This window comes from Cariama cristata, unplaced genomic scaffold (genome assembly GCF_000690535.1).
Source record: "Cariama cristata isolate BGI_N322 unplaced genomic scaffold, ASM69053v1 scaffold1342, whole genome shotgun sequence".
Taxonomy (NCBI): Eukaryota; Metazoa; Chordata; class Aves; order Cariamiformes; family Cariamidae; genus Cariama; species Cariama cristata.
This window is the reverse complement of record NW_009602994.1, coordinates 3,835-17,492: the sequence shown is the minus strand read 5'-3', so window position 1 is coordinate 17,492 and position 13,658 is coordinate 3,835. Positions and strand designations below refer to the sequence as shown.

At 37.3% G+C, this 13,658-nt stretch overlaps 1 protein-coding gene across 1 annotated transcript; it reads left to right on the top strand.

Moving 5' to 3' along the window:
• The first annotated feature begins 146 nt into the window (after positions 1-146).
• Positions 147-13,417, top strand: RCN2 (reticulocalbin 2, EF-hand calcium binding domain). Its single transcript, XM_009694969.1, has 6 exons — positions 147-180; positions 2,964-3,160; positions 5,669-5,770; positions 6,992-7,088; positions 9,509-9,651; positions 12,634-13,417. The coding sequence occupies exons 1-6, from the start codon at positions 147-149 to the stop codon at positions 12,784-12,786; spliced, it is 726 nt and encodes a 241-aa protein (XP_009693271.1). The 3' UTR covers positions 12,787-13,417.
• Positions 13,418-13,658: the final 241 nt, after the last annotated feature.

Sequence of the window (13,658 nt, the reverse complement as noted above, 5' to 3'; positions counted from 1 at the left end):
GGACCGCGGGGGTTGCGTGCCCCGGAGCCGAGCCGGTCGGGACGCGCCGGGGTGTAACCGAGCGGGGGCTGGGCTTTGTCCGTGTCCCGACCCTGGCCCAGCGCCCTCAGAGAGAGAAGAGAGCAGCTCTCCCCGTGACACAGCCGATGGCTTGTGCTGTGGAGAGTCTCCGTGAAAAACGTAACGACCCTCTTGCACAGTGCGTCAGAAATACCGACAGACTTTATATAGAGGGTGTCTCCGTCCCTGAGGCGCTTGCTTGAGAGGAGGAAAGAAGCGAGGGCCGACAGGAGCACACAGGAGTGAGCGGGCGTGGGTGAGAGCAGTGCTGAGTTGCAGGTGCCAGCTTTGCGCTTGTACTTGCTCCTTGCACCTCTGAAGCCGCCTGAATCAAGTGGATTTCTGCGTTTGAAATCCTGTTTATGCAACTCGGAGAGCAAGTTTAAGAGGAAAAGAAAGTACACTGCAGCCATAATGCTACATATATGTGCTTCAATAACTGGTGACACTAAGTGACACTGAGGGATCATATATTCATCACAATATAGTATCAAATGTCTCTTCCCAGACAGATTGTTATCAGTCAAACTTGTGAACTCCATAGTAAACTCAGGCCCTTCCTCTCACTACATCATTGTGCCACTCTCTCAATTTAATTTTGAAACTCATTATGAAAATGTATTTTTGTTGTTCTGCTGTGATTTTGACAAAAAATCTAAAGTCTCTCACATGCACACACACAGAGCAAGTAGAATCCTTGTTCAAACGCCAGAACAGTGGTATTTCATTAACACGATATTAAATGTGCAGGAAGCTTTCTATGTGAGAGGACAAAATATGGTTTTAAAGACGCAATCACCATTATCTCTTGAATGCCTTTCACTTTATCTGCTGAAACTAATCAACTGCACACTTAGTTTAGTGTTGCTGCATCTGACTGTGTAGAGGTGAGATAGTCTATAACTTTGGCGGGATGGCTAATCCCTGTAATAAGCAACAGGCAGTTCACAACGTTAAGGCTATAAGGGAAGACATCTGTTTAAAGTGCAGAAATTGCACTCGTACTCCATCCTCATGGTATATATTGCATCTGGTTCTCAGTGTAATGGAAACTTGCTTCCCCCTCACTTCCCAAAGGAAAACTCACACTGGAATGTGTTTTTACACTAGGAAACTTGTGGTATCGAAATTTTTTTTAGCTCAGTTATTTCTCGGTGTGTTGCAAAACACTTCTTGAGAACTTTTTCCTTATTAGTGGCACCTCCAAACAGAGAAGATGTGATATATTAATACTGCTTCTCTAATGTCGGAGCATTAAGTATTTCTGATTGATGGCACTGGACATTATGTGTTCAAATGGCTGTGCCTCATGCCTTAAATCCTGGGAAATAAACCATGCTGTGAATTATATGTTACCCATCTGTAAGAAATCACGTTGCAGTTTCTTGTAAAGCAATGCTGGTTTTGTGTACAAGCCTTGGTGCTTACAAAATGTGGTATGCCTGCCTCCGTACTTTCAGTCAATTCACAGAATCTGTTAAAAAGTTGGTTCCTTTAGTAAAACAAATTCAGTATTCAAAATATATTTTTAAAAATCTCTTGCTGCTTTTCAAAGATATTTAAATAAATCTAGTAAAGTTTTATTGACACTTCTGCTAAGAAGGATAGAATAAGATACTTTAGTATTTAAAAAATGCTGTGAATTTTTCTCCACCAAAGTAGTAATTTCTGTAGGATTTTTTTATTAGTCATCATGACTCTTCAGAGCAGGATTTCAGTGGAGTTGACTTAGCAATATAATTTTGCAATGCAGAGGAAGTTGTCTTCCCCTTCCAGGCACCTGAAAATAACTGGATGATACACAGAGAATACGTTGGCCCAATCTTATTTAAATGAAGTAACTTTAGTGTATTTGTGTGAATTCATCTGCATATTAAGCTTTATTTCTTTCAGCCACGTTTCTATAAAAACAAGTACCTTAAAAGCATTTCCAAAATATATAAGGCTTGATTTTAGCCCCAAGTAAAGGGAAGATACCTGTTAATATTTTATTTTGGGTAATTTAGGCAGTGACAGTGAATTTAGTTTTATTTCAGTTTGTGGGTTTTTCAAACAAAACCGAAAACTGATGGGAACAATAGGTTTTGGGGTACCAAGTTATGTATAGAGTTGTCTGTGTAAACCATATTCAGCGTCATTTTCATAAGCTCTGTGAAAAAAAAAGGGTGAAAGGATTTTTGGGTTTTTCAAAAGAAACCCAAAACTGATGGGAACAGTGTTTTTGGGGGTACAAAGTTATGTTTAGAGTTGTCCATGTAAACCATATTCAGCATCATTTTCATAAAGCTCTGAGAAGAAAACAGGTGACAGGATGCTATAGTGTTGATTTGCTTCAGATTTGAAAAGGCATGGCCACATAATCATTTCAAGCTGACATAAATGTCAGAAGGCACCAAAACGGGCAGCCTTCCTGCTTCTGTAGTTCAGGTCCCCGTAAGCTAAATGAGGGTACTTTCTCAGCTGAAAACTAAGAATCTTCCTTCCTGTGGGTTAAGTTTAGTGATTTAGTTCGCCATGCAGCTGTATGAACGCTACTTGTAATGGTTTTTCCTACCACTTCCCATGTGTATCAGGGAGGGATGCATCACACTTTTTCTGGCAGCACCAATATAGGCCACATTGAAGTAACCATGTAACTCTAGCCTAAGGGGAAATGGGGAAACAGTACTACGAAAGAAAAACTGAAGGCTGTAGCTGTGATCTACTCTCATTCAGTTAACTTGAATAAAGTCATAGCATAGAGGAAACAGATTGTTTTGCTTTAAGTAACCTCTTGCCTATATGCTTATATCTGGATTGCAGAGTATATTCCAGACTGAATAGATTTGTGGTATCTTGACAGTTTTTATAGTGCAGATGATTCTGATTTTTTAATTTTATTATTTTTTTAATTGTTTTGACAGATGAGCTGAGTTCCTGGATACAGCAGTCTTTTAAACATTATGTTACGCAAGAAGCTAAGCAACACTTCAACGACTATGACAAAGATGGTGATGGATTAGTGTCTTGGAAAGAGTATAATATGCAAATGTATGATCGTGAAATTGATTTTGATGAGAACACTGTCCTGGAGGATCAAGAAGAAGAATCATTTCGACAGGTAAAACGTTTCAGCATCAGTTTCTGTAAGCTGTTGGCAAAAGGCACCAATGTTTGTTTATTGTGACAGAATAAGATGGGTAGAGAAGCCATAGCAGCTGGAACATGTTTTAACAGTATCTGAGATAGGCGAGTAATTAAAGGAAAGCAATGCAGTATTAAAGCTGCTAGCAACAAAACAGAGACAGAATAAAATTGTACCTCTTGAGTATATTTTGCTAGCTGAGTGGAGTATCAGTCTATTGACACTCTTATTACAGTCTCCAGCCATCGTCTTAAAACAAGATGGCAATCTATTAGATTAGGTCTGTAGCCTAACCAGTGTCCTGCCTTCAGCAGGGGCAGTACCACTGGTGTTGGAGGTAAAGGAAACCCTTGTACTGTTTAACCCCCTTTATTGCACTCTTCTGTCCACTTTCTCAGTTATTTCTCAAGTACCCGGTGTGGGGTATCAATATTGCCTGCTGTAACATTTTCCGTCTGTTAGAGACCCATAGAGAAAGCAATAGCAATTTGACATTTTTAGCACTCAGAATGCAACTCTGATTGCTAAAATGGGATGTATAAACAACAGAAGTTATGGATTAATCTCATATATGAAAGCGGGTACTTAAGAGTGGAAGTGAAAGAGGCAAGAGACGCAGGGAGGAAAGGTTCACCAAGAATCACCACATAGCAAAACTTGTTTCCTTTCAAGTTACACATTTATAAGTACATGTAAGTATTTCCCAAAAAGAAAATAAGTCAGTTTTTAGACTATTCTGGCCTGAGTTTTTTCTTTCCCTGTGGGGATTGCTTTGGCTGCTTTTAGTAAAGCAGTAGTAGATAATACAGGATCTTGGCAGAAGTGAAGCTAAAAGAGGCAACGGGCAGGGGATTTTACACACTGAAGAAACAAACTGTAAAGCCTTGGAGGTCACTTAGCTAAATAATTACATAGTTTTTAAATAAAACAAGACTTTAAAGGGAACTACCAGTCAAAATATTGATCCCATGTTTGAGAAATTGCCATCATAGATCTGTATGTTGAGCTAGAACAACTACTCACTTATGCTATACTTTGCTTGCTTGCTAGGTTTTCCTGCTTGCGGACTTCTTCAACATATATTGTAGAGAGCAAAATTAGCAGCTTTGTACAAGCATTATAATGCTTCAGCATTATAATCTTCAGCATTTTCCTTACATTTGGAAATTAGCGATCCTGCTGTAGTCAAAATGGAAGAGTTAGACTATGGTATTGAGTTAGAATTGACATCGAGTAAACACATGAATTTACCAGAAGGTGGCAGCCTTGCTCATCACTTCTCTAAAAAACCAGTGAAAAATAAGCTTTTTCCCTCAATAGTTCAAGTTTATGGTGCAGTCTAGTACTATCTATAGTCAGTCCTTCTGAATTGCCTTTTCCTATTTAACTCTCAGCTAAGGTCAGCTTTTCTTTAAGAGTACATTTAATTATTTTGCAGAATAGTTAAGATCTTGTAATTATACTGTATTTGTTACATGTTCTGCTGTGCGTTAATCAGGTTAGCCTAATTTTGAGAAAAGTGTCGATAAATAGGATATAAACCTGGAAGTACAATTTCAGATGGTTATTTTAAAAGTATTTGTGATCTCTGGTTTGCTGGCCGCTCCCCTATCCAGATCAGTGTTACACTGATAACACACTTAATCATGGGATTCCAAAATTTTTATAGTTCGCATCACATGCAGTTTGAGTATAGATCAGTTATCAATGGCCTGTGTCTTTATTTTGTCTAAAGAGACTGTACGAAATGAAATGAGAAAAAAAAAATTTTCACATTTGTAATACAGAAATGAAGTGCAAGACATTCAGAAATAAGAACTTACCTCCTTATTGTGGATATTATTTATTTTTAAAAGGCACACTAATATTTATACTTAAAACAGGTTGGAGAAATGGCTTTGCTTTGAAATATGTTCAGATGTAATGGACAACAGTCTTGTATTAAAGGAATCTAATCCTTCAGTACTTAAAATGGCTTCAGAGAAGACATTTTACATATATGGTATTTCAAGACTTTCTTTGAACTACAGACAGCCCTTGATATAAATGAGATGTAGATCTAGAAGGTTAAGTATCCTTAAAATGAAAAATTTGGAATTTGCAATGGCTGCCGTTAATTGTAATCATTGTACTCCACTAGATTAGTTTGGGAATTGGTGACTTTTAGAAGAGGAAGCATGTATGAACACAAGAATTCTTGGTCTTTTCATATCTCCCTTTTGTATCTTTGAAGCCTTCGCTAAGAGATTGTTTTAAATGTCTCCTTAAGTTTTTATGCGATTCTTAGAATAAAACTACCTCAATTAAAAGTGCTGTTCTCATTGCTCTGGATGAGCTCTTTTTAGTGAAAATACATCAGTATAATATGAGTGGATAATGTGAAACAATTAATACTCTAATGAGCTTACAGCCAGCTACTGTAATGTTGTTTTTCCTTTTCATTAAGTGCTCTAACTAAATCTATTTTCTAAGCTTCATTTAAAGGAGAAAAAGCGTTTTGAAAAAGCTAATAGAGATAATGTCCCTGATCTAAATGTGGATGAATTTGTTGCTTTTGAACATCCTGAAGAGGTGGAGTATATGACGGTAAGATTTAAGAGAGGATCTTTTATCAGCCTATGTATATAGATGCAACATCTTTTTAATGCGTGTGTTTAGCCCCAGTACTACAGGAAGTATGCTTCTGAGCAGTTATGTCTATTGCTTTTACAGACCAAATTAAAAATCAAGAAATGTGCTGTGGATCCAGTGGTGGAGATCAGGAGCTGGAGCAGTAGTTCCATGCTTTTCTTTGAAATCTGTTTCAAGAACTAATATTGAACAACTATCCCAAACTTTTGGGATTGGACTGACATAGCTCTTTCTAAACTCTGTTAGGTTGGAAATACATCAGTGAGATTTTACCTTGAGGAAATTTCATGCCTAGTTCAGAGTTTAGCTCTAGTTAGGGGGACTTACAGGGAAGATTTCTTTGCACATGAAAAGGTCAAGTGCCAGTTACTCTCACTTTGCTTAAAGGGAAACAATAGTCACTTTTCTGGCCAAAAAAGAGCATTCAAGCCTGTCTGAAGCCTTAATATTGACTCTACTGCGGTCAGAGTTTGGGGGATTATTGTTTCAGCCAGGAGAACTTTGTCATTGGTCATCTGTTTCATCACTGCTGTGACTGTTGGTGTCATTCCAGCTCAGTAGTGACAGGTGACCCCGGTTAAAAGTACATTGGTGCTTTTCTGCAACAGAGCCTTCAGTTTTGGCTATCTGATGCTGCAGAGCCAACTGCCAGGAGGTGCAGCGTGCAAACAGAGCCTCTGTTTGTGTTGACATAACTGTTGATGATGGACAAAGAAGAAAAGGCAGAACTACAAGAACACGCCCACTGGGAAACACAGGACCAAAAGACAAACTAGTTTTCCTCACAATTTTATAAAGTTGCAAAAATGCAGATTAGTGAATATATCACATGAAAAGAGAGAAATGAAATGAGATAATATAGCTTTGTACAAATTCATGTTTCTCAGCTACTTTTGTAGTTTTGACTTACGTTGAAGGATTCCAACTCTGTGTACATCTTTCAGATTTGGTTTTCATAAAACCTGACATCCTAAACTCCTAAGAACAGGTCTGTTTTGTTGCACAGGAACCAATTACTGCACTAGTCTGTATAAAACAGAAAAGCAGATTTGAAATGAGGGAGTCTTTATTGTAAAGAACACCTTATTGCTCTAAAAAAATTATTGCTCTTTCTCTTGATTACAAGTTGCTAATTTTTCACAAATTGATATTTTGCTTTTTGTATGTATATAAAAGGACTTTGTCATTCAGGAGGCTTTAGAAGAACATGATAAAGATGGTGATGGATTTGTTAGCCTGGAAGAATTTCTTGGTGATTACAGAAGAGACCCAAGTAAGGAAAAAGGGTGGGGGCATGAAAGAAGGAACTGAACAAAAGCTTTTGCAATGGGGTGAATTGTAGGCACCTATATTTTCAGCTTTTTACACCTCCACCTACAGATTCTGAGTAACATTATCCTGTCTTTTAGAATAATTCAGTTTCCTGGTACTGGGCTCATTATTTCAGTCTGCCCTGTATGTATTTGGCAGTAGTTTGTGTATAGCCCGTTCCACTGTTTCCTTGCAAGTTACTTCCTGTTTTCCTAAAGACTGAAGCATATTCCTCATCACTGGGTATGCAGCTGAAATAAGATGCAGTTTTGCTAACTGAACACATCTGCGAAAACAGCCAGCATGAATGTAAGGTTAGATTTTCCTGCCTTTATCAGCTTAAGGTGGCAGCTGTCAGCCTTGCTTTAGAGGGATTGAAGCTGTGTGTGTTTTAAGAGAGGCGGAGGGGAAGTGTAAGGAGTCCGTTCACTGTTCCAGATAGCAAAAGCCTATCTGATTTCACTTTTTGTTTTTTTTCCGCTCTTGCCCTTCCTTAAACTTGATCTATTCCTTCTTTAACAAGAAAAAGGACACTTACCTGGTGTTTATCAATGCTTTTCTCTAGCTATATTGCTAATAGATAAATATTTTATATGCTGTGTTTGATTTGCTGCAAGATAGGGCAAATAGCTCCTCCAGTTCCAAAAAGACTAGTAGCTTGAGGCATGTGGAAAGTCTCCTTGGTCCTAAGGAGTGCTAATTCTTAAGTGTGGACCAGCATCCTAGCTGGGGAAAATGTTTAAGCCACATGAGGGTATGGAGAAATAGGGGAATAGTCAGTTTTTCTTCATTCCAATCAACCACCTGATATTTCACCTTTTATAACCATCTTTGTTTGCCAGAGCCAGTGAGAACAATAGATCTCTGGTGCAACTACAGGGTCTGTTATCTTTTTCCTGCTCTGACTTTTCCAAGCCAGTCTAGCCAAAGCTGTTGGAAAGGGAGTGGAATTGTTGCTGGGGTCCTTGCAGTAATAAAGAAGATAACAGCTTTGTCGTTAAAACTTTTTAGCAAGAATTCAGAATCAGCTGTAATTGTAGAAACTACTTCAACTTTTCTCCAAATGGCCATCTCTTCTGCAGACAGCGTTCCTGCAGCACACTCTAAAATGACTAATAAACTACATGGTGGGTCTGGTATCATAATTGTCTTGTGGTTTTGGGCAACAGTGTATGGTGAATTGTGACATTAAGGGATAATCTACTTGCAAAACTAGATGTTAGAAAGGAAGGAGAGAGACTTTATAATAGAAACCTAATTATTTTTAAACTTATCTGCTTGTGATGCCAACTACTTTTGACTTTCATAAGGTTTAGGAAGTCTTAATACCTGTTCATGGTTGTCTGCAGTGTTTATCAGTTTGATGAATTGTTTCTAAATTTCTTGGAAGAGTTAGAGACGAGTTTAAGATTGCTGGCTAGGTTGCAGGATGCAATACCAGGGCATAGGATAAGTATAAAACAAGTATACAAATAAATAGCAACAGTAAATGAAATTGCTTTGGGTATATTCCAAATATTTTAGAAAAAAAAAAAAAATTAGACAGTAAACTAATTTGAAAGCCTGCAGTATTGGCCTGAGTCTATTGAGCCTGCACTAACCAAGAGCTTTGCCTTCTCTGTCACCTGTCACAGATGGACCTCCCTTGATGTTAAAGCAGGGGAACAGACAGTAGAATGTTACTACAAACTTCATATAGCCTTATGCTTTCGTAATCCCATATACTGCAAAACATTATTTATCTACCTACTTTTTGGGACACTTGTTGACTTAAAACTTTTCCCTGCTTTCCTCTGCCCATTAAGTGCTGAGATGACCAATGTCTGAGGCCTATAGTATTGCTCATACTGCTGTGATACTCTCAACATGGTATCTACAACATGATTGCTATACATTAATGGGAGAGAGTAATCTTAACTCAGTCAAGGTAAATACTGCAAATGTAAGATATCCCTGTCATCCACTTTTTCCTACTGATATGTCAGCTGTCCCGGTAAGTAGGAAACCATCTACTTGGCAGCACATTCAGTAGAAAGTATGCTTTTCTACTATCAATTTGGGTAATTGTGGAGATACTAAAATAAACAGTTCAGTTGATCGTAAACCTTGACTTTAATGTCTGCTTAGTTCAACTGTAAATTTACAATCTTAATATTACCTTAGCTTTAAATTCTGTTTTATTCTGTACAAGTGTTTTTTTCATATGTAGACAGATGCATTTATTTAATCTATTGGGACTTGTCTGTAAGGCTTGTCTTTGTTTAGTGAAATCACTTTTACGTTATGTTTTATAAGATTAAATGAATTTGCTTAGGAGAAAAGGTGAAAACATCTGCTTTAAGGTAAAGAGTGGCTTTAAACTTGACAAATGTGTCTTACTAGCTGCAAGGGAAGATCCAGAATGGATACTTGTTGAGAAGGATCGGTTTGTGAATGACTATGACAAGGATAACAATGGAAAACTGGACCCTCAAGAGCTGTTGTCTTGGATAGTACCTAATAATCAGGGTATTGCACAAGAGGAGGTATGTGTTTTGACTGCTGTTTAGCTTTTAATTAATGTAGTAGAATTTTGAAGGTATCACATCAAAATGATAGATGCATTCAGATTTATCATGTCTTAGTAGTTGAAAAAGAATGCTTAGTAGACCTTTGCGTACATTTTTAACCTTTTTTCAGTTTGACAAAGAATGCAGGTCCTTTAACTGCGTTAAGCAAATTTGAAGTTCCTGTTAATTGTATGAATGTTTGTAAATTAACAAAGTGCTTTTCTACATGTTTAAATAGCTTATCTAGTTTGCCTTAAGGGTACAGTATTTTAATCAGTTATTTTTTAGTTATTGTAGGCAAATCTGATGAGATATACTACTAAAAGAAGCTGTTACATACTGCCAGCATAACTTTGAAAACAAAAATTCGTTGTGAGTCTTCTAACTGGCTAAATCACCATAATTTGTAGAACTAAAAACTTGTCTTTTCCTAAGTGCAAGAAAATGGAAGTATTCTATGATTCAGGATGCTGTAATGCAAACTTTGATGATGATAATTAAAATAGTTTAATCAGGGGTAGAATGCCATAATAGGTTTAAGTGGATTCTCGCTTTAGCTGTCTTTATTTTTTTTGTAGCAGGCAGTAGAAGCACTGAGTGTTCCAGAACAGCCTGTTTTAGTAGACAGGCTTTACAGTCACCCAGTCACCGACTGCAGTAGAGAGGATTTCTGCCTTTCCGCTACTAACTTTTTATCTTAATCTGCCCAAGTCTCTTTCCTTTGCACTGGAGGATTTTGGTGTTCAGAATGGCAGGAACAACAGGTTTTCCCAAGCCTCCAGAATCCCTGCTAAAGACAGGAGACGCTTTGTGTCAAACAGCATAGCCCACCTGCTGCGTTGGCCCATCTCATTACTGAGGTCCCACCTCTTCCTTTTTCAGCTCTGTTGGTGGCAGAGAAAGCGAGGTGACTGGCACGCAGCATGGAGTGTTCACGTATCTAACCTTGTAGGAAGCTAAGCTGTTCAGTTGCTCTAGTAGTATTTTTGGAAATGTGGATCTGTAAGCCTTTGCACAGACTTTTTTTAACATCTGACTCTTGAAGGTGGATGGTTCTTACTTCACAGAAACAACACTGTTGTAACTGACATGAATTCTATGTGGTGTGGAGTCTATTTATACCTGGGTTGATTTGCTTGCTTGGGGTTTGGGTTTTTTTTAGAAGTTCTTCACTATTCATTCAAATTTTAGCTTACAGCAAGTCCGTGCTGTAGTAATAGCTCAGTTCTGCAAGAAGTCTTTTTTTTATTTGTTTCTCCAATATGCTATTTTTTTTCTTCTTCAGTTAATATAAGGGCTTAGCAAAGTCACCTGTCCTAAAGAGAAGGTAGCATTGACTTAAGTCATAACCTGCTGTTTGGAAGCTGAATATTGCAGTTTCCTTTCGGCATTTCAGAATGACTTGAGAAACCTGGTAGCTAAATAACATAAAAATAGAAAAATTACTATACATTACATTACCAGGAATTAATATGTGTTTACCAAGATGTTTGTCTTTATAAACTTTTAGCTTTTGCCATGCAGAGTGCTTTTAAAATCTGCTTGTCTGACATTAGTCCCTGTTCTTTTCTTCAGTCCTTTTTGGTGATGTAGTCAGCTTAAATGTAAGTAATACTTAATTTTAAAAAAAGCCACTTAAGCAGTTACGTTGAGCCAAACCAATCAGAAAAAGTAGGAACAGAAGGACTGTCTAAATCACTGTATTTAGCAAATAAATGTTTAGCAAATAAAACCAAAAAACATGCAATACTAGGACTCCTCTATCTCTCAGAAATAGTAGGTGCAACAGAGCTGCTGTACTAGCTTGTTAGCTTTGAGCTAGGTAATATTTGTGAATAAGCTACAATTAAAATATGCTGCAAATGCTTTTTTGTTTTACTGCTGAACTTTCCTCCTTTTATATAAATAAGGAAAAACCTCAGAATTATTTTAACGTGCAGTTTCATTTGACATTGTCATGATTTAGTATTTAAAAGGTTTTTTTCAGAAAAGCAAGCTTTTGCTTTCAGCAAATGAGAGAAAACATGAATTACTACCCAAAGTTGAAGTTCCTATGCATAGATGGCTTATCTTGTCCACTGCTGAAGACAGAAAACCCTTTTTCAAGGTGGACATCAAATACTTTCCAGTTACATTTTAATCATGAATTATAGCCATGGAGCATTTTTTGCAATCATAAATAGATAGAGAGTATTGAGCTGCAAATCTCTATCCCTGCTTTCTTTGTTTTTTTTCCAATATGCACATCTGATGGAAGAGCGCATCTCCGCAGGTACAGGAAATAAAAACTGGCTTAGCACGGTAGGCACCTCCAGAGTTGAAAGCAAGCGTGCCTGCGGCTTAACCCGAGAGCTGTAAATGATGCTTATCTTGTCAGACACAGGGTAAATGCAACTGAGATAACCAGTGCTCACTTCTGAAAGAGGATGCTCAACTTAAAGACTGTATTGGCTCAAATCCTAGCTGAGGTCCGACAGATTAAGGACTTGCTATTGTGGCTGTCATGCAGTGCCTGAATGTCCAAGAGGGGCTCTCTGAAAACACAGGGTCTTTAGCTGACATGCTAAACTTGCATTTTCTACAGATCATACACTGAAGATGTGTACTGCACTTGCCTATGGATTTCAAGGACTACGGGTGCTTCCAGGAAGATGATTAATCTTTGCTGGTTTAAAACTCTCTTCCGCCCTCTAAGTAAAGCTATGGGTTTGACATTGATTTGTTGCTTTAGAATTGCTAGTGAGGGTAGAGATTTGATAGTATGATTTTGCCACCAAATGAAAGAGGCAGAGGGAAACAAACCAAGGAAAGAAAGGCTCTGTTGCGAATGTAAAATCTTGTCTAGTTTGTTACAAATAATGGTGGTGTGGCAGGACTTTGACAAAGCCATTCCAAAAGCATTATTTATAAATGCTCGTATCTATTAACTGTGCACGTGGTGTTCCATTTATTTTAAAGGCTCTTCACCTTATTGAAGAAATGGATTTGAACGATGATAAAAAGCTTTCTGAAGCAGAAATTCTTAAGAACCAGGATTTGTTTCTTAACAGTGAAGCAACGGATTATGGCAGGCAGCTTCATGATGAACGTTTCTACCATGAAGAACTTTAGATTATTTATTTCGTAATCTGTTTTTCTTCCCTTTCTTTCATTTGGAGCTTTTGTTAAAAGCACCCATCAGCTATGTTGCAAGTTTTATGCTGTAATTACAGTACAGTAATGTTTGTGTAAATAATTTGCATTCAAAATTTAATTGCCCTTCTGCAGACTTCCTTGGGCCTCTTCTAGCCTTGAAAATTAATCTTAAATACTTCCAAAATTATAGAGTGTTGGGAAATAAATTACTTCTGGGTAGTACTGTATTGTGAAGAGTTGTTCTACTGTACTTGAAGAAAATGGAGAATCTAAATGATTCTGAAAGAATGCAAAACAGTAACTGAGAGACTACTATTTTTTCTAATCAGTTTAATTAGGACAGGGAGTTGAGAAGATGGGGGGACGTTTAGAGTCAGTATTAACTGTGTTCTATTTAATACTTTTGGAGTGCCTCAATTGTTTAAGAGGTTTCTACTTAACTTTAAATGGTTTCTATACTGTGTTTTATTGTATCATAAAACTTGCTATTTTTACATCTATAGACAATAATAATTTTTAATGTACAATTCTACAGCATTAGCAATACAATGGTATTTTACAGTGTTAAGAGCCTCTTCATTTGTTGGATTAAAACTTAACATATTCTGTCTTTCTGTGTTTTGTCCGTTTCTTACTTACTGTGGGTCACCCATAGCAACTCCTTGAAATGTGAACAATGTACAGAATGTATATAACATACAAAGGCAACATTGTTAGCTTTTATAAACCAAAACCACATCTTCTCATCTAGATGCTAAAGAAGATTAAAAAAAAGCAATGTGTGCATTTAGCATTTTCTGGACAAGTTTGCAAAAGCAAATGTGTTTGTTTTTTTTTTTAATTTGCAG